This window comes from Lissotriton helveticus, chromosome 6 (genome assembly GCF_964261635.1).
Source record: "Lissotriton helveticus chromosome 6, aLisHel1.1, whole genome shotgun sequence".
Taxonomy (NCBI): domain Eukaryota; kingdom Metazoa; phylum Chordata; class Amphibia; order Caudata; family Salamandridae; genus Lissotriton; species Lissotriton helveticus.
The window spans coordinates 1,893,004,622-1,893,031,303 of record NC_136067.1 but is presented as its reverse complement, the minus strand read 5'-3'; the positions used below and the strand labels follow the sequence as shown (position 1 = coordinate 1,893,031,303).

The 26,682-nt window shown below is 48.3% G+C and overlaps 1 protein-coding gene across 1 annotated transcript in view; it reads right to left on the bottom strand.

Moving 5' to 3' along the window:
• LOC144763859 (calpain-2 catalytic subunit-like) overlaps positions 1-26,682 on the bottom strand; it is a 238,017-nt gene that overhangs the window by 119,743 nt on the left and 91,592 nt on the right. The window contains exons 3-4 of the mRNA XM_078649841.1: positions 16,040-16,158; positions 4,022-4,155 (exon numbers count right to left, since the gene is read on the bottom strand). Coding sequence (XP_078505967.1) covers positions 4,022-4,155; positions 16,040-16,158 — 253 coding nt within the window. The remainder of the gene's footprint in view (positions 1-4,021; positions 4,156-16,039; positions 16,159-26,682) is intronic.

Genomic DNA, 26,682 nt, shown 5'->3' with positions numbered 1-26,682 from the left:
ATGGCTAGCCTCCATTTATGGAGCTAGCCAAAGGAAGAGAGAGGCTGAACTAAAGCACACAGTGTAACTCAAAAGATTTCGACCTGTGCCGAAAAGCTGCGCGGCACAGCTTTTCGCCAGGTCGAAACCTAAAAACTGACATTGCAACAAGTCCCCATCGGGCCCTAGAGGTCATTAACTTTGCAGACAAAAACGCTGTTGACTTAATCTTGCATTTCCTAAGAGTGTTTGCAGGATTTTGTGCATATTACCTTAGCGAATGTGTGTATTGGGAACTGAATCGCCTCCAAGTGTCTGTGAGTTCAGATTGTGGGTGGCAGTGGCGGCTGCTACTTAACGGGGGTGGCTGATGAGAAGGAAAAAAAATAATTACTTACCTGCAGGCCGGCTGCCGCCTCTCGGTCTGCTTCAGTCGACTCCAGAAGCAGGAAGCACATGCTTTCAGACTCATCTAGCCAATCAAGATGCTGCTGTCACCAGCATGATAGCATCATCGTGACTGATCTGCCCCGGTTGTGCAATACAGCTAGGTGGAGAACATGCTAAGTGCGTATGACTGTTCCGTCATGCGCACTTGAGTGCCCTCCACTCCTCCTCCCCCTGCTCCTGTAACAGCCCAGCCCCGCCTATAAAATATTAAACGAGCTGAGGTGACGCACCTCTGCCTTAGCGAAGGGAACCGCCACTGGTGGGGGTTTGTACGAGCTGCGAATGACAGTTCTGAAGTGAAGACTGAAGGCAGTGCAAGCTTCTCACAATGCCGGTCAGTGGGTCAACAAGATGTGCAGAATACACGCGCATATACCCATGACCCCTGCAGCTCGCGCAGAGCAATGGTCATATGTGCCAATTGCTATTCCATGAAGCTTATGAAGGAGGCATGCGGGTGTTGAAATATCAACAGGGCGAAAGGAAAAAGTGTTGTGTGTGTAGTTGTATAGTAAAACTAAGAAGATGCAAAGAAGTACAAACAGGAGAGAGGGAAACGCAGGTGCTTAAGAGGAAAGCGGTGAGGTTTGAGATATGGAGATGGAAGGTATCAAAGATGTGGAAAGAAAAAGGCGTATAGTTCTAACTGAGTGGCTGCAGTGGAAAGAGATGTGAAGGGGAGAAACAGAGAGATGGGACACTCTGAACACCACTAACCCGTCCACAGACTTTAGTAATGTTTACTTCACAGTCATATTTGAATTTGAATTTAAAAACATTTATAAAGCGCACTTTTACCTAACGGTTTCATGGCGCTAGGACTGCTGATTTTCCAAGCCGAAACATTTTCATATTCAATTATTTACAACAAAATCATTGTAGTATCTTATTCATCGGACACTGCTAATAAGCACTGGCAAAGCAAATAGGTTTGGCTTTAAGGTGCATGTCTGTTACTGTATGATATGTCTGGATTAGGTAACAGAAAATTCATAGAGAGGAACCAAAATACTGACTGGGTAGTATGAAATGGGAAGCATAGGATGTTAGTTTCTGTGCTAAAGCCGCACCCTCAATTATTTAGGCCACACCGCTTGACAGGGCCGTTTCTAGGTGTTTTGCCACCCTAGGCGAGAATTGAAAAATGCCGCCCCCTCCCTTTTACTACAATCACTCTCTCCCCCAGTCATCCAGGCTAGAGAGGCACACCCTCTACTGCAAAACACTTCCATGTTACTCTCATTTACTATCAGGAAACACGATCACAACAGTCAGTCCTGCAAACGACCTCAACGAAAGGCCCAGGCCAGACCGTTACGGTAGCCATACACTCACAGAACTATGTACACCGATGCCCAATAGAGCCTTTTGTTTAAATACCATGAGGCGTCCAGTGCACCTCGTTTTCAAAACCAGAAACAACAAAAGTAATAACTTGCTCCATCTTACAAGGCCAGACCCAGTGGTATTGCCCTGCTTGTTTTTTTTCTTTCACTGAGGCACCTAAGATAGTTATCATCTACCATTGTATCCATTTAAAAGAGGCTGATCACAACAATTAAAAGATTTCCATGTCAGGGAGATTATAGTTCATGATGCTCAAATCTGCGCTAATCAGAGACTATGGCAAGACGTTAATAAAGTTTGGCGTACAACAGAATGAACTGCTTCTTGGCGCTGTGAATAGAAGTTATTGACAAGCTTGTGCGTGGTACCGCTATAAGAGTAATCCTGACCAGAATTTGAGCCGGTGCAAGGCAGAATGCACACTTCACCATAGTTTACAAGTGGTTCCATGTGGTGGAACACCTTTAACCAATCCCGGGTTTGCGGCCACCTGTGAACTGCATTCTGGGATTTGTAGTCTTACTTTTAACAGGGTAAGCACTGGTTAAAAAATACCAGCGTGGACATTGACGTTGGCCTAAACAGTCCCTACCAGATGACGGTATCGGGCATGACACTAGGCTAGTGGTCAGTTCTTTTTTTTTTTCTCAGCGTTTTATATAGCGCTAACTTGATCCAAAAGTATCGGGTACCAGAGCGCTTTACACAAGCACAAGTTACGTTACATCATGAGGACACATTCATTTTTATCAGGCACGAACAGCCTATTATTATGACAACAGGCGCAAAGTTCCCTGAGCTGCCAATATTTCAACCCAGAATTCCGAAAGAGAACAATAACCCCTTTGAATAGTTCAAGGCATGTTAAAGATCATGCCAACTTAAGTGAAAATCTCTAATCATTCAGTTGTTAAGCCATTAACCAGTTACCAGTAATTAAATGCGTAAAGGTTACAGGATAAGAGGCAATCGGCACGCAGTTACTCAGCTCAACCTTCCAACAATGTCTTCAAAAAGGTACTGAGCGATTAAAGAAAAATATGAATACGGGTTCAGAAATAGCTCCGGCGCAGACCTAGCACCGTGATAACTTCCACACGTGAGTAGCCAAGCATGAGGTGGTGCTCGCCCTCTCCTCCGGGTTGGAACTCTGCGCAGAGATGATGAGAAGTTCCCCCATAACTTTTTAAACCAAGTTGACCAAATCCATTTTATTTCAGCTCCTTGGTGAGAAAAATTTGAAAGTTCTCACACCGGTATTGGGATGTCTCGAGCACCACAAAGCCCAAAAGGGCGCTTCGTGAAAGGAGCCAAGGAAATCCGAAATATTAGAGTAACTGAAAGTGGGAACTACCGCCCACCAGAGAAAGAAGAGAGCGAAGTTTGGTTGGTAGATTCCACCCACCCCTTATTTAATTGAGCTTTTTTCAGCAATAAAGGAGCCAGTTAAACTGACAGTACTGCAAAGAGCAAATGCCCCGAAGGGCCCGGGCGGCTTGGCATCATTCCTAGACCCCGGGGATCTGCTCATTGTTGTGCCCTGGGAGCTGAGGTCACAGTCTAGGGGCTGAACAAAGGGAGGTGTGGGGCGGAAAGACAAAGCAGGTTTTCATTCATCTCCGTAGTGAAGTGTTGCAGGAGGAGCACGGCCTTTCTACCATTAGGCAAGACTAGGCGGCCACCTAGCTTTACTTTCGTAGGTTCAAATAAATAAAATAATCCCCCTTTTGCCGCCCCCTCCCTTTTGCCGCCCTAGGCGGCCGCCTAGTCTTGTCGAATGGTAGAAACGGCCCTGCCGCTTGAAAAGGAATGCTAATTCTGCTTAGTAGGCGATGCCCCTTATAAAGACCCCAACTTTTTCCATCCAACTTAAAACCCTGCATGTTGCTATCTTTTTTTAAATTGAAAGGTGTCTTTAATGTCTTAGTGTCATCTGTTACTCGTACTAATTTACTAAACTATGCAAATGTATTGCAAATTTCCATATTACTAATAAAAAGATTAGCGAAATTAGTTTGCAAAGACTTTGTCGAAATAACACTTAAGCTACAAAATGTACCACAAAATGATACACATGTGAAAACTTTTTTAAAATGGACATTGTAAAGAAAACTGTGGGTAAAGTGATAGTCAGATCTTTGGGTAAAGTGACAGTCAGATCCTCACAAACAGTGTGAAATTCAAAAGTTGAGAAGCATGGAACTCTTTAAACCCTTGCAGGTTTCCTGGATACCAGCTTACTTACTTGGCATATGCCTTCTCCATCAGGGCACTCCAGAACTCGTTGCCCTCCTTGGAATGAACGAAGACCAGTTCTCCATTCTTGGTGGGCAGCCTGTCGTCGATGACCACGTCCACCCACTCGCCATACTGCCAAAACTGAGGGAATCGGACAAGGTTATTTAAAGGAACCATGCTCCAACTGCAAACAAGGGATGTTACACAAATACACCAAGACAGTGGGGCAATGTAGAATAATTGACAAGACACTAACTAGCTGTCCCTGTAAAAAATAAAAAAATAAAAATTGTTTGCAAATGCCATGTACTGTCACTGCTCATTCACTTATTGGCAGTTTTCTGTACTGCAGACTAGACAAAGGGGCATAGAGTGCATTACACAATGCAAAGTTCTAGTGATAGGTTATAGACCCTTTGGTTATAAGACAGACCCTTTGGTTATAAAACCCATAATTTGTACTCCAAGGTAGGTATTTTTTTCACATTTCTGCTGAACTTATCCATCTCTGTCTTTTGCTCATTTCATCTGTGTTAATTCATGTTTATTTTGTGAAAAAATGAAGTTAAAACTGTATATTCCTATATTTATGTGCAGATAAAGGGACATTTATATTTAGATGACAGACATGTTTTAATCCTATAACTCCCAATAAAGGATGCATCGATAATCTGCAAACATGAGCACTGAAGCACAAACACATGCACATCTGCAGCGGTTCACACTTTATTAGGAGACCTCCCTTTTCAGGTCTGAGGCTGCCAAGTCCTTTTGATTCTACTAATATATATAATATTGATATAGCGAAACGCGTTGGTTGTCCTTGTGAAATCCTCGTGTGCTAAATTGGATTAAACTAAGAAAAAGGAGAAACTGAAACCTGTGAGTGAGTTTTTATTGTGAATTCTGAACGGGATTCTTGTGGAAATAATATATATAAAATATTCTTACTTCTAGGGGTATTGGTCTGTTACTGTGCCATTCACGTTTTTCTTCTGCTCACTATAGCATTTAACAAGGGACAGTTGGTGAGCCCACTTCAGCCATTGGCTTACTTCACTGTCAGTGACATCATTATGCCCTTTCACAGGGAGAAAAGCCACATACAGGATAGTTCTCTAATGTGCCAGTAACTACTATGGCAATGTGTGCTTTCTGAGAACATAAAACATGTTTGCTTTTAGTAAATATTGTTTTAGACGGATGAGAGCTGCTTCCCCACTAATAAACTTTTGCAAAAACATGACAAAGAACAAACACTAACAAAGCAAAAGGCTGGCAGACAACACCAGACCTATTGGTATTGCCAATATTTGTTTGAACTCTCTTACCTGTTAATCTGCACAGTCACTGGCCTGGCCATCATGAGATTTGCGCAGAAAAAGTTCTATTTTCCATTTCATCTATATATAGATTTAAATACAGAATGGCAAAAATGTTTTTGGGCAATATTTATCTGTAATAATGGTGAACACTGAAACTGGTATGTCGGCTACATTAGTAGAACTGGATTGTTGTCATAAGTCCCTAAAGGTGGAAGGAGGCAAAGGTGCTCCAAGGGAAATTGCTTTCTCAGCTCGGGTATGCCTTATGTTTTTACATGGAATGTGCTATGCTCCCGAAAGGGTGTGGAGCATGAAAGGAACTCCTCACTGAATTGTTCTAGGTGTCATACATAGTGAAAGAGGTGTGGCGCAGCAGCCAGAGAGCCGGACTCCGGACCACGGGGTTCAAGGTTCGATCCCCAGAGGTGGCGGCAGGTCAGCCCAGCACCATGTGACTCTGGGCAATAGCTCGCTTAATCTTCTAGACGACCCCCAGTGCCGGGACACCTCTCCGGAGGTAGCTGTGCGCTTTACCAATACTGGTATTTCTTCTATGCAATTTGCAGGTGTGAGCAGATTAAGAGGTACTGGGCTGGGATCACTCAAACGTACAGTCTGAGGTATGGGCTAAAACATCGAGTTGTCCTCCAAAACAGCCCTACTTGGGCTGGCAGAAGATCTGGAATATGGGAGGAGATTTAGAATGCTGATCAATATCAGGATGATACTAGCCAAGAGGGGGAGAGCAAGGCACTGGAGACCGCCCGAAGACCCCACTAGGGCAGGAAGGCTGTGAAGGAAGGATAGGTGCTCCCATTTATTCTGCCCATGGCCGTCTATGAACGCCGTCAAAGATGTGTGTGGACCTTGTTCAAATTGTCCTGAGAAATGATCTATCTTGATATATTCTTGGACGCAGAATATGCTGTATTCTTACCCATCACAAATCCTCTTTGTGGACTCCAATATGGTCTTCCATAGCTACTGCCAATGATTGATAGATGCACTGTGTGATATGACATGTCATGTTGTTGTTATGTTAAAAATCATTGGAATGGTTTATAAATAAAATGGAAACTGGGTGTATTAATCATAAAGTAGATAAAGCAATAGAAAAAGAGGGGTAGCCTGCCATATACAATAAGCAAAACACTGTTGACATAAAATAGTTTGAAACTATTTTCTGGGTTGAATGAATTAATACGTTCCAAGAGCTTGAGCAGATGCTGAGTTCCTTAGAGACCAATGCGGTTATGTGTACCTATTTAAATTATTGGCCAACGACAACTATTACGCTACGGTCCACCATCAGAGGTGTATAGAGTCAAGTCACGGCCACGATTAGTGCTCACAACGAGAACTCTGTCGCAGCAACTTGATTTGGGTTCGGGAGTAGTGGGGCGGGTTGGAGGAGGGAAGAAATGGCTAAAAGGAGAGAGGTTCCGAAGGTTAAAAGAAAATAAACCAAGGACGGCTCCCTTTGGGCTCATTCTATCTTTCAGAATATTAAACAGAGTGGAGTGATCAAAACTCAGCTGATGGGTCAACGAGCCACCTTTACCTAGACTGTGAAGTGCATTGTGAGCTAGCTTTAGAAATGCTGTTTCCGTGATGCATTGTGATCTTGGGTCAGATTGAAGCTCAACAAGGAGGTCATTTTTAGAGAAGAAAAGGTTGAGTTGAACCTCTGAGCAGGGTTTCAGGACATTCGCGGTATGTCACTTGCAAACTGTGCACACATGGTCAGATCATCAGGATCCCTGCCTCTTCCTTTTATTAAAGGGGTGGGGGGCATATGCCCTATTTTAGCCAGTCTGGAACAAAGCCTGTGACACAGTGAAACACACAGTTAGCAGACAAAGAGTAGACCCTGGGGTAGCCCCCCCTCAGCCACTAGACTTGTTGTGAGTGTTTCTTGTATCTTTGGTCAGCTCACAGGACTGTCGACGGGAGCTTGGAGCGGGGGGGGGGGGTTTCATACAATTCGAGTGATGGCATTTTGCCTAGTTGCATGTTTAAACTGCACTTTGGGACGTGGCCAGTCTCTCTTTTTAAGCAACTTATCTTCCAATAGAAGACAGAACAATGTTTTGTTTTGCTTTTTTTAAACTAGGGGGTACTTCTGATGATTTTAAACAAAATCCAATAGAAAATCTGGAAATTATTAGCTCAGGAAACTAATGTTTCGCATTAAACAGCAGGAATGGTTTCATACATATTTTAGCATCCAAAGGGGGGGGGGGTGGAAAGCTGTTGGCTGGCGTTTGTAAACTTGACATCACTTATGTATTTCTTGTCTGCATACATTACTACAGTGTAGGTTTTTTCTTTTTGTTTCCTTTATGTGATTTCAGTGAATAGGTGTGGGCTTCCTTTTAGAGGCTGACAGGCTTTTGTCAGGCAGTGCATCTGTTTTTTTCTATATTCTCTCTGGTTTGGTGAAAGGAATTCCAGCTATGCTTCCACATTTCTCTTGCCAAGTGCGTTTTGCGTTGCTGGCAGTACGCGATCTTATGTTTATTTAATGACCGTGTGTGGCCTCTTGGCTTCCAATGTGGTTATCGAGTAGATTCCATCGAGGGAAGTTTGGATGTAGTTAAATTCGACAAATTCCTTTCCAGCAGTAACACACCACTGACTTTGTCTAATAGAGCGTTGGGCAAGATTACAATGTCATATCAATTTTTTAAACACTTCATTAATCTATCTTTGGGCTGATCGGTTTAACCAATATCAATTAAACAAAGTTTTAGAAAGTGCCAGAACTTTGCAAGCGCCACATGACAGTAAGCTTCTTTCATGGTCGCTGCCAAATGTTTTTGCTTACTCGGATTTAGTCTTACCCTCTACGTTTTACTTCATCTAGACAGATGCTCCAACTCCTGTATTATTCTACTCTTGAGTTCAAAAAGATTTGTATCGTATTATTCTACTCTTAATACTATTTACTCCGAATCATACTCCCAGACATACTTTTAATCCTATGTACACCTACTATTCCTTATTCGTACACTTGCTCCTACTGACTACTGCATGTAGTCATACATGCACTGCTACTATTACATTTATTTATACATAGACCCATGCTTACGCCTACACTTACTCCAACTTTTACTTACTATCACATAGTTCTACGCTTACTTCGTCTCAGACTTACTCCCACAATTATTCCTACTTATGCCTACTTGTACTTATACTTAAACATACACTTTCTTTTAATTACTCCCGCTCTTACTCTACACATATTCCTAATCGTACTCCTACTTCTACTCCTCTGTACATCGGATCATACTCCCACATACTCTTACTCCGCCTTTGACATTTATTCCTCAACTTACTCCTACTGCTGCTTCCAGGTAAAGTAAAGTAAAGTAAAGTAAAGTCCACATTTGTAAAGCGCACAATCACCCGTAAGGGTCTCTAGGCGCTGGGGGGCCGTCGGGAAGATTAAGCGAGCTATTGCCCAGAGTCACATGGTGCTGGGCTTACCTGCCGCCGGAGCCGGGGATCGAACCATGGTCCCCAGATTCCAGCGTCAGTCGCCCTGGCCGCGGCGCCTACTCTCACTCTTAAACTTACTGTAACTGACACCTCATTGCTCCTGTCAGTGCTGCCAAGAACAGTTCAAACACACATACTAACCATCACACTCTAAAGTGCGAAAATGCAACTATTCCAGGCTTACAACCTATAAGAATGCTTTGGTGGCAGGTATTAGTCATTTAAATGTATATAGAATTAATAAACAACTTTTGAATCGCTCATCTCAAAATAAGACAAACAGCGCCACCGTGTGACCGACTGTTATAAGTGCCGCTGATGGCAATTAAGTGCCGGTGCCGAACACTGGAAACCATCGGGTCAGATTAAACTGTGTGTGTGTGTGTGTGTGTGACCTCCCTTAATGCCCTACTTCACACATACACTGAGTGAGGAGGATATTGAGGTGCCCGCAATGATTCAATGTACTGCGCCTGAGAGTGTCTGTTCTGTATTCAGTGCTATCGTGTGAGAACAAGCATTTTATTGAGGCGGGTTTCATTTTGTTTGCCCTTCGTCTCATTGTTTCCGTTCTACTGCTCCATGTCTGTCTGAAAGCAGTCTGTTGTCGGTCTCGCCGCCCTTGCTTAGTTATCTTACAATTTTTCCACTGTCGCTATTCCCTCTCTCTCTTATTGTTCAATGCTAACTTTTGATTCAGCAGCAGCTGACGTCATCGCCTTATTTTGGAGGCAGGGAGGCAGGATGTCAGACACGAGGACAATCACTGCCCGAGTTATTATGTGCCTAACTCAGCAGCGGCTCCCTACTGTCATGTGCCAGGGCAGGGCCTGTCACGTGGTGTTATGCAGCAGAATTACGACACGGACACACTACTGGTATTGGTGCCGGAAAGACCCCGAGCGGTCTTCCGCCTCTTTATTTTATACCCCGGCGCGAGCCCGCCCCGGGGGTGTGGGGATGCGTGTAGGGAAATGGCTACATTGTATAGAGAGGCCCGGGTGGCTCTCTACATCCCTCCTTCAATTTAGACTGACCCTTCTGGCCGGGGTGCCATCAGGGTGATGTCCATGCGAAGTCTCTTAGTCTATGGCTCGGACCCGGATTGGGTCGTAGGTTGTATCGGCGACTTCGGACAGCCGGGGATGTCACAACCCCAGCCGGGGTTGCCTCCTCACTCTTGATATGTGAAGCAGGGCACGATTGGCTGATGTTGCGTGCAGTGTTTTGACTTGCTTCTCCGAGTGAGCCTCCTCCGACTTGTGGTGACGAGCTTGAGAATGATCCTGCGAACTCCTGCGTGTAATCGTCTTCAGGTTCCTGATCGATCACTGCCTCTTGCAGGGGGGCCGGCCGGCCCTCCCGTCTTCTTGAAGCACGACACGTTTCGTGTCACCACCTGATTGTCTCGCCGGACAGTGACCATAGTCCCCTGAACCTTGTCTACTATCCACACCTCCGGCTCGTAGGGTGTTCGAAATTTCCAGCCTGGGTGTCGATCGCGTACCACCACCGTGTCTCCTTCCTGTAAGATCGGTTGTTGAGCATGCCGTGCTTCACTCGCTTTCTGATTGGTGGTTCGTCTTCGAGCTTGGATAGCCTCGCCATCTCTTGCTTCCGGGGCCCATGTGCGGTCGGTCGGGATGCTGTCCCGAGGCGCCCTCTTGAATAGCATGTGCGCAGGGGCACATCTGGTAGTGCTATGTGGCGTCTGCCGATAGGCACCCGGGAATTGGTCCAGAGCTGCTTCTGGATCCTCTCCGCTGTCCACAGCAATCCTTAGAGCTCTGTTGAGTGTCCTCATTAGTCTCTCAACTTCCCCGTTTGCTTGAGGCCATAGCGGAGTGATTTTTCGGTGTCTGATCCGGAGGTTCTCCAGGTAGCTTTGGAATTCTCTTCCTTGGAAAGGTGGTCCATTGTCCGACTTGATCTCTTGGAGCCCCATTGTGGCGAAGATGCGGTTCAGTGCCTTCTTGACTTGGGGAAAAGCAACTGATGGAATCACTTCCACCACCGGAAATTTGGAGAATGAGTCCACCAGAACGAGCGTGTGTCGACCATCCGGGAAGCTTCCAAAGTCGATGCTAAGGTGGGTCCACAGTGTCTGGGGAGCCTCTTCCGTTATCACCGGTGCTGGCTCCGGGTCTCCGCCAGTGATGGTGCAGGCATGACAGGAGAGTACCATCTCGTCCACCATGCTGTCCATGGCCGGGAACTAGACCTTGCTTCTCAGACGTGCCTTAGTTTTGGCAATTCCCTGATGCCCGGTATGTGCGATCGCCAGCATCTGACGCTGAAGACTCTCTGGCACTACGATCAAATGCCCTCGGAGGATGACCCCTTCGTCTCCCACGCTCAGCTCACTCCGGATTTGCCATAGTTGCTGCCGGGAATGACTGACTTGCGGCCGCAGGTTCTGGGCCCCGTCCAGGAAGTGCGCCCAGCGGTTCCCCTCGAGAGCGTGCCGGACTCTGGAAAGTGTTTCGTCCTTGGCGGTGGCCTCACCTATCTCCTGCAACATCATCGTGTCGGGCATGCGACTTGCGAGATCATGTGGACGAACTCCTCCACTCCTGGCCCATCGACAAGGGGGTGGGCCTGCTTCGTCACGTCCGGATGCCGGGAGAGGTAGTCGGCGGGGTTTTGCGCCCTCGGCCGGAACAGGATCTTGAAATTGTACCCTTGTAACTGAACGGCCCAGCGCTCTATCCGTGGAGGCGCAAGTCTGGACGATTCTGCAAACAGAGGCAACAGAGGTTTGTGGTCTGTCACCACATTAAACTCTTGTCCACACAGATATAGGTGAAAAAGTTGGCACGCCCACTTTATCGCCAGAGCCTCGCGTTCAATCTAGGCATACCGGGTTTCGGTGTCCGTCAGGGCCTTACTCGCATAGGCGACTGGTTTCCACTCATCCATGCCATATTCCTGTAGGAGCACGGCTCCGAGGCCCACCGGGCTGGCATCCACAATCAGTTCTGTTTTGCGGCGCGACTGGAAATATGCCATCACTGTCTTATCTAGAAGGCTTGCTTTAATGTCTTGGAATGCCTTATTGGCTGCTCCGGTCCACTCCCACTTGTGGTCTTGTCGAGTGAGTGCCCTCAGGGGTTCTGCCAGGGCCACCAGGTTAGGGATGAAGCGGCCACAATAAGTGGCCATGCCTAGGAAGCTCCGCACTTCAGTGGGATTCCGCGGAGTGCTCGCGGTCCGGATTGCTTCCACTTTCTTGGGGTCAACTTTCAGCCCGTCTCGGGTGAACGTGTAACCGAAAAAGTCGATGGATTCTTGGTAAAATGAGCATTTCGACCAATGCAGAGTCAATCCATGCTCCACCAGCCTTTGCAGTGTAGCTCTCAAGTGGGTGTGATGTTCCTCGAGAGTGTTGGAGTATACGAGGATGTCGTCACTAAGGTTGATCACCCCGCTCAGTCCCGACAGCACCTCGCGTATGGTGTTCTGGAACACCTCCGCCGCTGAAGACACGCCAAAGCTTAGCCGCCGGTACCTCCGTAACCCTACGTGGGTTGAGAAAGTGGTTATGTAGCGGCTCTCTGGCTCCAGTTCGAGTTGATGGTAGCCGGAGTGGAGATCCAGCTTCGAAAACCATTTCGCACCATTCAGGTCAGCGACGATGTCGTCCATGGTTGGGGTAATATGCCGTTCTCTCTTCACGGCTGCGTTGGGGAGTCTCATATCAACGAACAGCCTAATTGCACCTGGTTGTTTGGGTTTGGGTGCCACCACCAGTGGAGACACCCACGGGGTCGGACCTGACACCTTTTCTATTACCCCGAGATCTTTTAGCCTTTTGAGTTCTGCCTCTACTTGTGGCCGGAGGTTAAATGGCACCCGCCTGTGCCGGAGAGCGACAGAGCGCACTGAAGTGTCTATGTGTAGACGAAACTTCTTTCCTTTTAGTTTCCCCATGCCATTGAACAACACTGGGAATTCTTGCAACATGTTGTCTGCATGTGATTGATGCACTTGATTCGCGAAGAATACGAGTCCTAAGTCTTCTGCGGTGTGACAGCTCAGAAGGGTGCCTTTCTTTCCTTCGGTGATGTGGAAGCAAGCTTCCGTCAAATATTCTCCATTCACAATGGTGGTGCTGATCACTCCACGCAGTGGCAGCGGGTCCGTGCCGCCATAGGTGTAGATGCGCACGCTGGAGGGAGCAAGGACGGGCTTAGGTGACATTTGTTCGTATTGTTCCGAGTCCATGACGTTTACGGACGCCCCCGTGTCTGAGAGCTCTCATCTCGGTGCCTTCAACAGAGACTGTGCACGTCGGCGGCGGTCTCCTTTTCGTGGATACTCGGCTAACGTATGAGATGACGTACACTTCATCATCGTCATCCTCATACCGTGGTCGTCTTTCCTGGGCTTGGTTCTCGGGGGGCGGTGACTCTTGTTCTAGTGACAATTGTCGGACTCGCTGCGTCAGTTGTCTGGGTCCATGCGCTGCACGGGACCTTGGTGCATTCGGTCTGTACCTCCCGCCTTGGCACACTGCTGCAAAGTGGTTCAGTCTGCAACACTTTAGGCACGTTTTTCCTTTTGCGCCGCATGTCGCTGTCGCTGGATGGTCTTCACTGCAATAAGCACACTGTGTTCCGATTGGGCATAAGTCGCTGGCGATTAGACTGGGGCCTCCTATGTATCGCATCTACCCTTTCTTCCTTGATTGGCGTCATTTTGGTCACTGCGGGAAGAGCCATCGGTGAGCGTAGGGCGATCTCCATTTCTTCGGCCCGCGCATCAGACAGTTAGTGCGAGCGGGCGAGAATCAGTATTTCATCGAGCGATATTCCAGGCTGTCTGAGGATGAGTTTCCTTAGCAATTTTGAGCGACACCCCACAATGATCTGATCTCTGATTTCGTCTCTTGGATTGAGAAAAGGGCAGGTGCTGGCCAGCCGGCGCAGTCTTGCATAGTACATGTCATCAGATTCGGACTCCGTTTGCCATGCCCTTTTAAACTTGAACTTCTCGAAGTCATTGTTGAGTTGGGGGTCGAAATGGGTGTTCAGTGCGTTGACTGCTGCATCATAGTCGTCGTCCGGCCCGGTGTTAGGGAGTGTCTCGAAGAGGTCGTAAGTTTCTGGACCCCCGTACAGGATGAGGAGAGACCTCTTGACCGTCCCGTCAGTTTCGCGGGTGCCTTTGAAGTAGAGGTTGAGCCTTCCGAGCCACGCCCTCCATCTTGGTGCCGCCGTCGCGGGGTCAGCCGACTCGCTGAACGGGGGAAGAGGCGCAACGCCGGTGTGTGCATGGCTGGACGATTGGGGGGCTAGCACCACCGCTTGGTTTTGGGAAGCTCCTGCAGGGCCGGGTGGTTGTTGTGTGATTGCTGCACCCTGGTTCTGACCACCGCCTGACTGGCCTGACCCTGTCGCAGGGTTCGACATGGTACGGCCCTTCCTCGAGTCTTTTCGCGGTTCTCTGGAGTGATGGGCGCGTTGCACACTGCTGCCTTCTTCTCACGTGGACGTGAGTGCGCTTTCTCTGTGCTGCTGTGCACGCACGCGGTCTGGCTAGTGGGCAGCGTGAGGCAGCTCTAGCCGTTCTTCTGCACCGTGCTGCGTTGTGCATGTGGGCTTCAGTAGTGTGCGGCAGGTGGGGTGGAGCAGTGTAGATAGTGTGGCCTTGTCACTCGCCCTTGACACGCTATCGCGGTGTCTCAGGGACTTGGTACTGCTTGACGCCACCTTCTAGGCCTCTTGCACTTGCCAGTGCTTGTTGGGTGTCCAAGGTGCTTGAATCTGTCCCCCTCTTGTGTTTGCTTACTTTTCTTCTTTTTTTTCTGTGCCTGCCGAGATGCGTGGCCCCTCGCTGGCTGGGGCGTGATGGGGGCTTTTGGCTGGTCCGCCGAGGAGCAGACGTGCAACGTCGCTCTTTTTCTCCCCTCCCCCTCGAGGCCGCAGTCGTGCTTTGCGCGCACGCAGGGGGAGTGGGGGGGCCGTGCGCCACGAGGGGTGCACATGAGGCTGTACAGGCCGCAGGTCGTCTGCGCGGGCAGGGGGCAACAGGAATGCCACTCACATGACGCGCTCGGCGAGTCCCGCCAGCCGAAAGCGCTCCCTGGAAGGAGACGCGTGGGCGGGCCTCCAGCCGGAGCGCGAGCAGAGAGATGGTGCAGCCGAGCTTCGGGTCAGCGCGGGTGGGCTCCGCGGCTGTCCTCGTCAGGCGCTGGTAGCGCGCCGATGCTCCAGGGACAGGAGGCAAAGCGGGCACACGTGAGTTAGAACCGGCCACGTCGCCAATGTCGTGTGCCAGGGCAGGGCCTGGCACGTGGTGTTATGCAGCAGAATTACGACATGGACACACTATTGGTATTGGTGCCGGAAAGACCCCGAGCGGTCTTCCGCCTCTTTATTTTATACCCCGGGGGTGTGGGGATGAGTGTAGGGAAATGGCTACATTGTAAAGAGATGCCCGGGTGGCTCTCTACACCTACGACATCAAAGCAGCGCGGGTGCCCGGGCGGAGACCAGCCACGTGTCCGTTTCTTAGCGTCGACTCCAGCCCTGCCCCAAGTAAAACTGAGCATCCCTGGCTGCAGCTGCACGAAACAGAACACCCCGCACCCCCTGCAGCCCTTTCACAGGATTTCACCTCAGACCCCTCAGTGCAATAGGACTAGAGATTTCAATTGTGCGGGATGCCGAGGTCACCTCGTCTTTAGCACTTTACACAAATGTTAAAAATTTTCCAAAAACGGTCTCTTCTGTTGAGCGGCAGGTGGCGCTGTTCACCCGCGCGCAAGTCTGCTCTATAAGTGACAATAAATGTAAATGTAAATGTATAGGCATTTATATAGCGCACTACTTACCCGTAGGGTCCCAAGGCGCTTCGACCGCTGCGAAACCCTTCCTGGCTTCCCTGAAAGACGGTCCCTTAATGGGTATCTCCAGGGTGAGACCAGGCATCCCCGGCGGTCTGGTGGGGCCGTTAGTGAAGATGAGGCAAGCTAATGCCCAGAGTTGCCGAGTGTGAACGCTGATCAGAGTGGGCACCGAGGCGAGAGAATTATCGAGTCCGCTGACTCTGGTCCAGAAACCTGCCACGCCGGGAATCGAACCCTGGTCCCGGGCCGTCCTCTGCTCTCGGGTCTGCCGCCTCTAACCAGTGAGCCACACTACTTCACAATAGAGTATTTTCATTGGTATTCTATAGAATAAATATGTTGTCCGTACCTGGAAGTGGAAGATGCCCGCATAGTTCTCCGTGAAGCTCTGATCTGGGGGAACGACGCGGGTCAGGATCTGCTCGTTGAGGGTGAGGGAGGCGATGGCGGCCAGGAGCCAGCAGTCACCTGGAAAGAAAGCCACAGCAGTGTTACTTTAATTGGCACATGGAATGGACATGACGCATGATTTACAATTTGATCCAGCAAGATAAACCCTCGCAGGCCACGAGTACGAATCTGGCCACGACCGACCACACAGCCTCCTTTCAATGATGGGAAGTGGGTACCATAGTTTGGGCCAGACAGACACAGGCTGGCAGATTTTCTATCGTAGAAAGTGTCCCATGTGCCTATAACGGCATCCTATTGGTAAGGGTTGGCGTATGATGTTGGGAATCGCCAGGCCTGCTGGCTTCGTGGACTATTGCGCCCACTCTGGGGGCCGGTGTTGGACCTCATTGTCACATGTTCAAATCCCATCGGAGCCACTCAGCCTTTCATCCTTCTGAGGTCGATAAAATGTGTACAATTGAGTTCAGTGTAACAATAAACATCCGTTATTCAGCGGCAAGATACCCTTCTGGGTGAAAGTGCACTTCACAAATACGCATTTTATGTTATGTTAAGTGTACAAAAACAGAGATGGGGGACTGCAGGAACCGGCTAAGTATCTTCGCTGCAGTGGAAATGTTCTCGTATGGTAGCCCTCTGTCCTTTATAACCAAAGTTGCTACTTTGACAAAAAAACATGCACCGGCAAAGCCAACAGCTATGTCCTTAAATATGCAATGTGTTTTATTTTTTTAATAAACATATGCAAAGTGGAAAACAATTTAGTAACAATATATTTAAAAAATATGAAAAAAGTAGTGGTCTTGGCATTGAAGTGCACTCATTTTCAGGTGACTGTGCAGGTGTGATCAGGCGAAAGCTGTCACTCAAAGTGCAAAAGACACAAAGGATGACATAAGCTCTTCCCCATCCTGTATGTAGTGGAGGGTGGAGCAAAATCTGAATGACACTTAAACAGACTAGTTGGCTGAAAGGGCTCACTGAAAGGGTACCATGTTTGTACCTATGTCTGGTTTTTGTTATGATTTACTGGGAAACTTGAGACTGGCATGACGGCTAAAGCTGTATCTAAGCCCACACCTGAAAATGCGCAAAAAAGTTTAAAGATTATCTTCATGCAGTGGTTTGCAAAGGGTCATACAATCCGAGTCAAGTTTGGAAGAAAAAGGTAGAACCAACTTTTTTTCAGGTTTCTTGGTCGACAGTATGCAAATAGAAAATAGACCACATGCACAGAAGTTTCGTTCAAATCACAGGTTTAGTGTTTGCACAGCATCTGCGCCCCAAGCATACTAATCCGGCACAGCTGAAGTTATTGCAGCAGACTTTGAGAGGGAAAACCTTTTGTACGTCTGGCCCACATGCCCCTGCCGCCCACCAGGCAAGTTATGCAACTGGAGTGACTGTTGAAGACAAACATGTCCACAGTGCATACTTTACAGTGGATACTTACTTTTCTTGCAATAAATACACTGGTGCCCTTATTTAGCTGCTAAACAGCGCCATGCATGCTTGATATCTTTGATTAGGCAGCAGCATGTTGTATCCTGGGACTTGTAGTTTTGCTTTTTTTTTTGTTGCAGTTTTATATAGCGAAAATTCGACCATAAGATATTGGAGCGCTTTATGTGAGCATTAGTTACATCACCAAGGTCAGTTTCTTTTTTGTTTTTTTGGTATGGTGAGATTAACTGATTTGCCAAGAATCACAGGATGTTGATCTAATGCAGAGAACCTGGTTCCCCAGTTTCAAACTTGGCAGCTCTGGCCGTAAGGCCACATCCGCTATGGCCTCAAAACGTCCAGCATGCATGATAAACACCACGACTGGCTGGAAGAGTCACCTATGGAAGGGGAGTTCCAGGAAGCAATAACTTTGGTGAGTAAGTAGCTTGGATCCCACACTCCTCATTGTCCTTACCCTCTTAGCAGAATCTGCCAAAGACTGCAACTCTCAATAACACTTTTCAGGGTAGTTTTGTTAAGTAATTTGAAGCCAGCAGGTAGCTAGCTGCGGCATAAATAAAGTGGTGGTGGTGGAAGAAGGGGGGGGGGGGGGGATGCACGGGTATTAGGGGAACGAAAAAATAATAAAAAGTAAAAATAAACTTACCTGTCAAGGCCGGACACTTAAGCGCTCTTCTCCGGCTCTCCTCCCGGCATTTACTGGTTCACAGGCTCCCCAGCCAATCCTGGGGCTAATCTCATGCTATACCTAGTATGAGAGAAGCACCAGGATTGGCCTGAGTGGCCTGGTTTACGGTTCCAACAGTGCCGTATTGGAGAAACCTAAGTGCGCATGTCTGTTTACCCAGCCAAAGAGGGCTGATCAAACCAACATGCGCATTTTACAGTGCCCATCACTCCTCCCCCTGATATAGTCCCGTCCCGCCCCGCCCTACACTGACACGGAGTCAGTAGTCAGCGGCAAATAAAAGGATAACATGGTTTTATTCTTCGCTGAGTGACTTGGACAAGTGGGGCGAAGCTCCTCTGCCAGTACGAAGGAGCCGTCCCAGTGGCGTAATGAAAATTGAGGGGGCCCCCCAGCAAGGTACCTGGAGGGGCCCCCTTCGGACTTGATCAGGAGCTCTCCGGCTGAAGTGCTGTGCTGAGAGGCCCCCTGGAGCTTGGGGTTCCCCCCGCACCGCGGGGGCTGCGGGGGGCCTGTGTTATGCCCCTGAACCACCCCTGGAAGCCAAGCTGGAGTCAGGAGGCTCACCAGCTCTGCATGTTGAATATTTCACTAATACTAACACCACCTCTGACAGGGCTGAACTGAGATGCAAAAGCAACCCTGTCAAAAATGTTAAACCCTGCTACTGTCCACTCTTTCTTTCTCTCCCCACCCCCGTCCTAAAGCATCTGTTGTGACTGCTGCAATTAATATGGGGGTGCTGGCGACAGTGTATGTCATGCTTTTACCTTTAAAAACCGTCCTCCAAATGGCTCCAGCCCCCTGGGGAAATGCCCGATGGAATGAATGAGCAGTCCGGCCCTGCTATCCGACCACACAAGCCCAGATTCGGACCTTCACATCAGCCACACAAGCTTCACCGAGAGCACCTTTTTCAACAGGTGTGGCTGTACCTGTAGGTTAAGGATGTCTGACGGCTCTGGCACGTGCTGACAGCACTTGTGTAATCAGAAAGACAAGAAAGACGAGGGAATTTCCCAGTCCTACAGTAAGTTGTAGAAAACAATTCAGTCCTTCTGGACTGCGCACAGGTTTGGTGGCATTTCTGATGTTTGTCGTGTTACAGACATTCATTACCCTGGGGTGTCACATTCAGAAGCCTCCCTGTCTATGGCAGAACTTCGATACATTAAATAACAAAACAATTAAACAAAGTGGTCCCATGAATACGGTGGTGGCCCTGAATGCCAAGGTACGGTGCCTGGTTAGATTACCAAAAAGCCTGTTCATCACGGGCTCTTCCAGTGGAACGGAAGTACCTGCTTCGGCACACCTCTTAGCACGTGGCCAGGAAGAACCAACACCGGTCTGAGCGACTGAGGGATTGTGTTCAAGACTGGGACTAAGTTGACTCTGATTATACTAACATTTGGGAACTCAGCAAAACTTGGCCAACTCTGAGGATCACGTATGATCCGCACCCACATTTCATATTCTCGCTGTCTGCTGGCACCACGTGTGAGAAGCCGCAGCCCCCCCGAGTGGATTCGGGTGGCCCAGGCCCTGTTGTCTGTGTCAGTCTGCCCTCCCTGGCACCAGCGGAATTATAATAACTCAGGTAAGTTTAGAATTAACTTGGGCAGCTGCAAACTGTGCAATGGATCGGGCCCGTTTTGGCTTCACTATAGACTTAGAGCCCACTTACAAGGGTTATACTGGTTGTGTAAGGATCTGAACCAGAGTTATAGGCCCAAGCGCAGGCCTACAAAGAGGTACAGGGCCTTTAACAACTGATATAGCCTAAGGCGGAAGGGCTATAAGGCTATTAGAACATTCCACCCACTGAGGGTAGAGTGTTCAAAATCAAAAAGGGAGAAACAGAAAGACAGACATTAACATTCTGGAGCAGAAGGCTCACACCATCAGACCAGGTCAATATTGCTGCTTCTGTGCACATATGGCTATTTATATAGTGTTTTTTTCTCCAGCAAATACAACTGTACCAAGTGGTAGGTGCATATGTATATGTACTAATTTCAGAACTTCTTTATTAAAAATGTTTACAAATCCTACGTTCAACCTTTGTTCCATCCCTCCTCTCTCGGACTCATCCAAAACCTTTCTAACTACTATGAACCCCCAAACATCCTTCCCAAACTTTCCACACCTTTTTAGGTCGAGCGACCTATCTCAATGCGCATGCGCATTGAGCGGGAGCTCGATATATAGCAGCTTAAACAGAGCTTACCGAGATCAGGCGATTCCCAGGCGATTTCTTGAAGTGCATGTGAAAGCGCGTGCACAATGCCACCAGCCGCTTGCCTGCATTACCACATCAAAGGCGGCCGCGTCTCAGGCCCCTGCTGCTTCACACCCTCATGCCGCTCTCCCCACTCCGCCCATATTTGGAAGCCAGCGCTCTGAGCCGGGATCACTGAATCTTTTACTAGCATACATTTCAGCAAGCGCTCTGAGCCGGGATCACTGAATCTTTTACTAGCATACATTTCAGCAAGCGCTCTGAGCCGGGATCACTGAATCTTTTACTAGCATACATTTCAGTCTCGAAAACAATCCAATTTGCTTTGTTTAAAAGCCTTGCTTTTGCGCTTCCAACATCTTTTTCTGCATCCTCCTTTCAATTGCCATTTTACAATCAATTTGAGCTCAGTTTTGTTAAAGTTCTGTCCTGAAAGACTGCAACTGACCGAGTGGCATGTAAAAACACATATGTATTTATGTGCAATATTTGACAAGCTCTATGTCAAAACTGCACTTATAGTCATGTAATCTGCAAACCGTATTTTACACAATACAGTCAACAGTTTCCTTATACTTTGCAGCAAGTTCACTCCTTCTGGCCCTTGTGGTGCCTCGCACAACTACCACAGTGCTTTGGAACAAACGAGTGACACATGAGCGTGCATCACGTTATTCAGTAAGGAAGTTTTAATCTCATCAACATGTCGGAGACATTGGAGCACCACAAACATTCATCCAAATAAAGATTTTCCCTCCAATTCCACAGTTTCTCCGACATGTTAGGGCAGCTGCTGTGCCAGCGCATCTCTCCTTTACTAGAGAAATCAACAGGTCCAACAACCCCCACCCCGAAGCAGCCATGATAGTTCCTGGACACCAAAAGGGACCAGAGGCAAAAAAAATGATGAACCAAATCAAAATTAGGTTCCTAAAAATGTTTTTTTTTTTTTAAAGTAAAAGGCTGCACATCTGGATTCTGATTAACAGAATTAGAATGAATTGTCATTGGAACCCTCACACGGAGGTTAATACTACAGACAGTCAGTGGCGGGGCCTCCATACGAGCACCCCCCCCCCCCACACACACACACACACACACACTGCTGCATAGAAAGCTGGAAAATAAAATGGTTTAATACCACTTTCCTTTTCCAGCTTTCTGCCGAATGGAGAGTGCAGGGCCAGTGCGTCATTGTTGCTAAATGCAAACAATGACGAGTGGTGCCTTCACTTTGAAATGCACATGTTATTTTGGCCAACTACCTTGATACGGCCAAACCGACATGCGCAGTTCAAACTCTCCAACCTGCGTTGGAGAGCAGGCACAGGACCCCAGTGCCTTTCAAAGCGCTGAGCTAGCCTGCACCAGCCAATCCAGATGCTGCTCTGAGCAGTGTCTGGGTTGGATATCACCATATTGCAAGGGCATGTAGGTGACAGAGCTTCAAAGGCCCCTATACATTAACACATATTCCCCATAGAGACGAGAAAAATCCTTTCATACATTAGGCCCACAGAGACTATCTATAATCCACAAATTGCTGTTTTAGGTTTAACTGTATTTTATTTCATGGCCAATACATATACCATTTCCTACAACCATCTGGTCGTCGAGGAGATCAAATAGATGAACTGCAATCACATCATTTATAAACAATCCAACCCAGGTAACACCACCACCACCACCGCATCCACCAACACCACATCCACCACCACCACCACATCCACCACCGCATCCACCACCACCACATACACCACCACACCCACCACATACACCACCACACCCACCACCACCACATCCACCACTACATCCACCACCCCATCCACCACCCCATCCACCACCACCACCGCTGCATCCACCACCAACACCCCATCCACCACCACCACTGCATCCACCACCACCACCGCATCCACCACCACCACCACCACATCCACTGCATCCACCACCACCACATCCACCACCACATCCACCATCACCTCCACATCCACCATGACATCCACCATGACATCCACCACCACATCCACCACCACATCCACCACCACCACCACATCCACCACCACCACCACATCCACCACCACTTTCACCACATCCACCACATCCACCACCACATCTAACACGTCCACCACCACATCTAACACGTCCACCACCACTTCCACCACCACTACATCCACCACCGCATCCACCACCAACACCACATTCACCACCACCACCGCATCCACCACCACCACATCCACCACCACATCCACCAACACTTTAACCACACCTACCACACCCACCACCACTACATCCACCACCTCCCCATCCACCACCACTGCATTCACCACCACCACCGCATCCACCACCACCACATCCACCGCATCCACCACCACATCCACCATCACCACCACATCCACCACCACATCCACCACCACATCCACCACCACATCCACCACCACATCCACCACCACATCCACCACCACATCCACCACCACATCCACCACCACCTCCAGCATCACCTCCACATCCACCATGACATCCACCTCCACATCCACCGCATCCACCACCACATCCACCACCACCACCACATCCACCACCACTTTCACCACATCCACCACCACCACATCCACCACCACCACCACATCCACCACCACCACCGCATCCACCAACACCACATCCACCACCACCACCGCATCCACCAACACCACATCCACCACCACACCCACCACCACCACATCCACCACATCCAACACATCCACCACCACCACATCCACCACCACCACATCCACCACCACATCCACCACCACCACCGCATCCACCACCACCACATCCACCAACACCACATCCACCAACACCACATCCACCACCACCACATCCACCACCACCACATCCACCACCACCACCACATCCACCACCGCATCCACCACCACCATGTCTATATGTGTGTGTAGGTGTGTGTGTGTGTGTGTGTGTGTGTGTGTGGCTGTGTGTGTAGGTGCAAATGCAATGTTCTTGGATTTTCGTCACAATAAAATACACTGAACATAATCTTCACAAAAGTTATTTACAAACGTTTAAGGGATTGCCATTATAAATTACAATAACTTTTATTTAAGTATTAATTATTTACAAAATTAAAAGCCATTGTTATTTGTAATATCAATACATCTAAGTCACGTAAATACAACACACATTGCATTACAAATGCTATAGGTGTCACATTTGCGAAAGTTAAAACTATTGACATTGTAACTGACAAAGCTATTAATTTTGCTATTTTCAAAACCAACACATAAATAAAAAAAAGTGTCATTTACAATACCAATCGCTCAAACTTTCCTAATGCGAGACCTATTGCATTTCCAATGCTTGTTTAGTCATGTCACCCAACTAACAGGCAGACACGACCACTACTTACATAAACAACTTACTACTTCCCTTGCTAATCCATTACCATGATTCTATGCCAGCTCTAAACTCTCTTAAACACACAAGAAATCAAGCACACACCTAACACAACTAATACACACAGGAAAAAAACAAAAAACAATTACTCAACAACTATTAACCTCTAATGTTATTCTTGGGTCCCGGAGTAGGGTAGTAATCTCTGCAAAGCGCTTTAATGCCTCGTCAGGAATAGTAAGCGCTATATAAATACAATTTACGATTACAATTTTATCAGCCATTATTAACCCTGAGAGTCTCCATTGTCTTCAACGGAGCTGCCAACATGCCAATGATCTAATAGAAGTTAATATCCAGATTTGTCCTTTGACAGCTTTGGGCTTTCGAGGAGAGCTGCAAATGAAAATTCTGTTGATTCTAATGTTTTAAGGTTACCAGAGATGAGCTTATCAATCAATCACTGCATTTATAAAGCACGCTACATACCCGTGAGGGTCTCAAGGCGCTGGGGGGGGGGGGGGGGGGGGGGGGAGGGCGCTACTGATCGAAGAGCCAGGTCTTGAGGAGTTTTCTGAAGGCCAGCAGGTCCTGAGTCTGTCGTAGGCTGGTGGGGAGAGCGTTTTAGGTCTTGGCGGCGAGGTAGGAGAAGGATCTGCCGCCGGCAGTGGTTTTCCGGATACGGGGCACTGTAGCGAGGGCGAGGTTGGTTGAGCGGAGGGTTCGGGTGGGGGTGTGGAAGCTGAGACGGTTGTTGAGGTATGTGGGTCTGGCGTTGTGTAGGGCCTTGTGTGCGTGGATGAGGAGTTTGAAGGTGATCCTCTTGTTGATGGGGAGCCAGTGCAGGCATCTCAGGTGGGGTGTGATGTGGCTGCATCGGGGGACGTTGAGGATCAGTCGTGCCGAGGTGTTCTGGATTCGTTGAAGTCGTCTCAGGAGCTTGGCTGTTGTTCCTGAGTAGAGGGCGTTCCCATAGTCGAGTCTCCTGGTGACGAGGGACTGGGTGACGGTTTTTCTCGTGTCGGGTGGGATCCATTTGAAGATCCTGCGGAGCATGCGGAGGGTGTTGAAGCAGGACGTGGAGACGGCGTTGACTTGCCTGGTCATGGATAGGGTGGAGTCGAGGATGACCCCCAGGTTGCGTGCTTGGTCTGTGGGTTCCAGGGCTGTGCCTAGCGATGTGGGCCACCACGAGTCGTCCATATGAACTCAAAATCCATACAGATTGCATATCCTTTGGTGAAGATGATCAACTTGGCTCGGACCCCAAGCGGAAAGTTAAGAGAGAACATTTTCTGGTGGTTAGTCTGAAAATCTAACATTGCTCCAGGCCTTCTGGACTTATATGTGCCAGGGTGGTCCAACACTGGCCTATGCAGGGGGTGGGGCAGGTTTCTGGATGTCCACTGAACCTATTTCACATACAATTAACCTGATTCTGGGTTGCCTACATTATGCCCAAGAGAGTCCATATTCTCAGAAGATGACTTGCAAACATTAAAGTTGAACAGAAATCATGACGTGTCCTGAAAATATGTGCTTCTGGGCCAACACTGGAAAACCCTAGTCTAAATGGAAGTTATTCACTTAAGCTGTTATTATCCTAAAAACTTCAACTCCAGACAAACCTAAATAAAGACTCATATTTTCTCAACTGTGTCGCACATGATATATTGGCGTGCATGTACACCAGTTCAAGTCAGGTTCATTTCAAGTAAAACTACAGCAGAAACAGATAATAAAGTGGGGCCCAAACAATGGTAGATAACCGCCACCCAATAGGGTCTCCATCTTGGCAACCTTGAAGTACAATAGTTTAATTCAGAATGTCTCTTTTCTATACCTATGTATTATAATTCTACTGAAGGTCTTCTCATTCCCGTCTGATCGGATGTGCTTGTTTCATGGGTGTAGTAGCTACTTGAATATATACCAAATGTGTATGGTGGAAACCTTGGGAGTTCTAGTCATATTTTCTTCTGTCCCTGAAGAAGTCGTGCAATTACATACCCCAAAGACGAAACATGCTGGTTGGGGATCTTTTTGATGAAGATCATTAAAGTTCGATAAACTGAAGCTGTCATCGGATTGTTTTTGATACCTGCGGACATGTATCCCAAACACATGTGATTTGTGTGCAAACATTTGTTTAATATAAACCTAAACAACAACGGTACAGTAGAGTCTACAGGTGAAGAAAAACCTTCAGATCACAGGTCTTTAATTTGCAATTCTTCAAGGAGAGAGTATGGGGTTGTGAAGCGGGGAGGGGAGGCGCTGTGGAGTATTCTTGCCTTGCAGAGCCCACCCCCATCAATCAATCAATCAATCAAAGACATTTATAGAGCGCACTACTCACCCGGAGGGTCTCAAGGCGCTAGGGGGGGGGTGCTGCTACTGCTCGAACAGCCAGGTCTTGAGCTTCTTCCTGAAGGAGAGGTGGTCCTGGGTCAGGTGGAGGTGGGTCAGAAGGGAGTTCCAGGTCTTGGCGGCCAGGTAGGAGAAGGACCTTCCTCCTGTTGTCGCTCTTCGGATGCGGGGGACGGCGGCGAGGGCGTGGTTGGTCGATCGGAGGTGGCGTTTGGGAACGTAGAAGTTGAGGCGGCTGTTGAGGTATCCTGGGCCTTGGTTGTGTAGGGCTTTGTGTGCGTGGGTGAGGAGCCGGAAGGTGATTCTTTTGTTGATCGGGAGCCAGTGCAGGTCTCTCAGGTGTCTGGAGATGTGGCTTCGTCTGGGGACGTCGAGGATGAGTCTCGCCGAGGCGTTCTGGATACGCTGGAGTCTCTTCTGGAGCTTG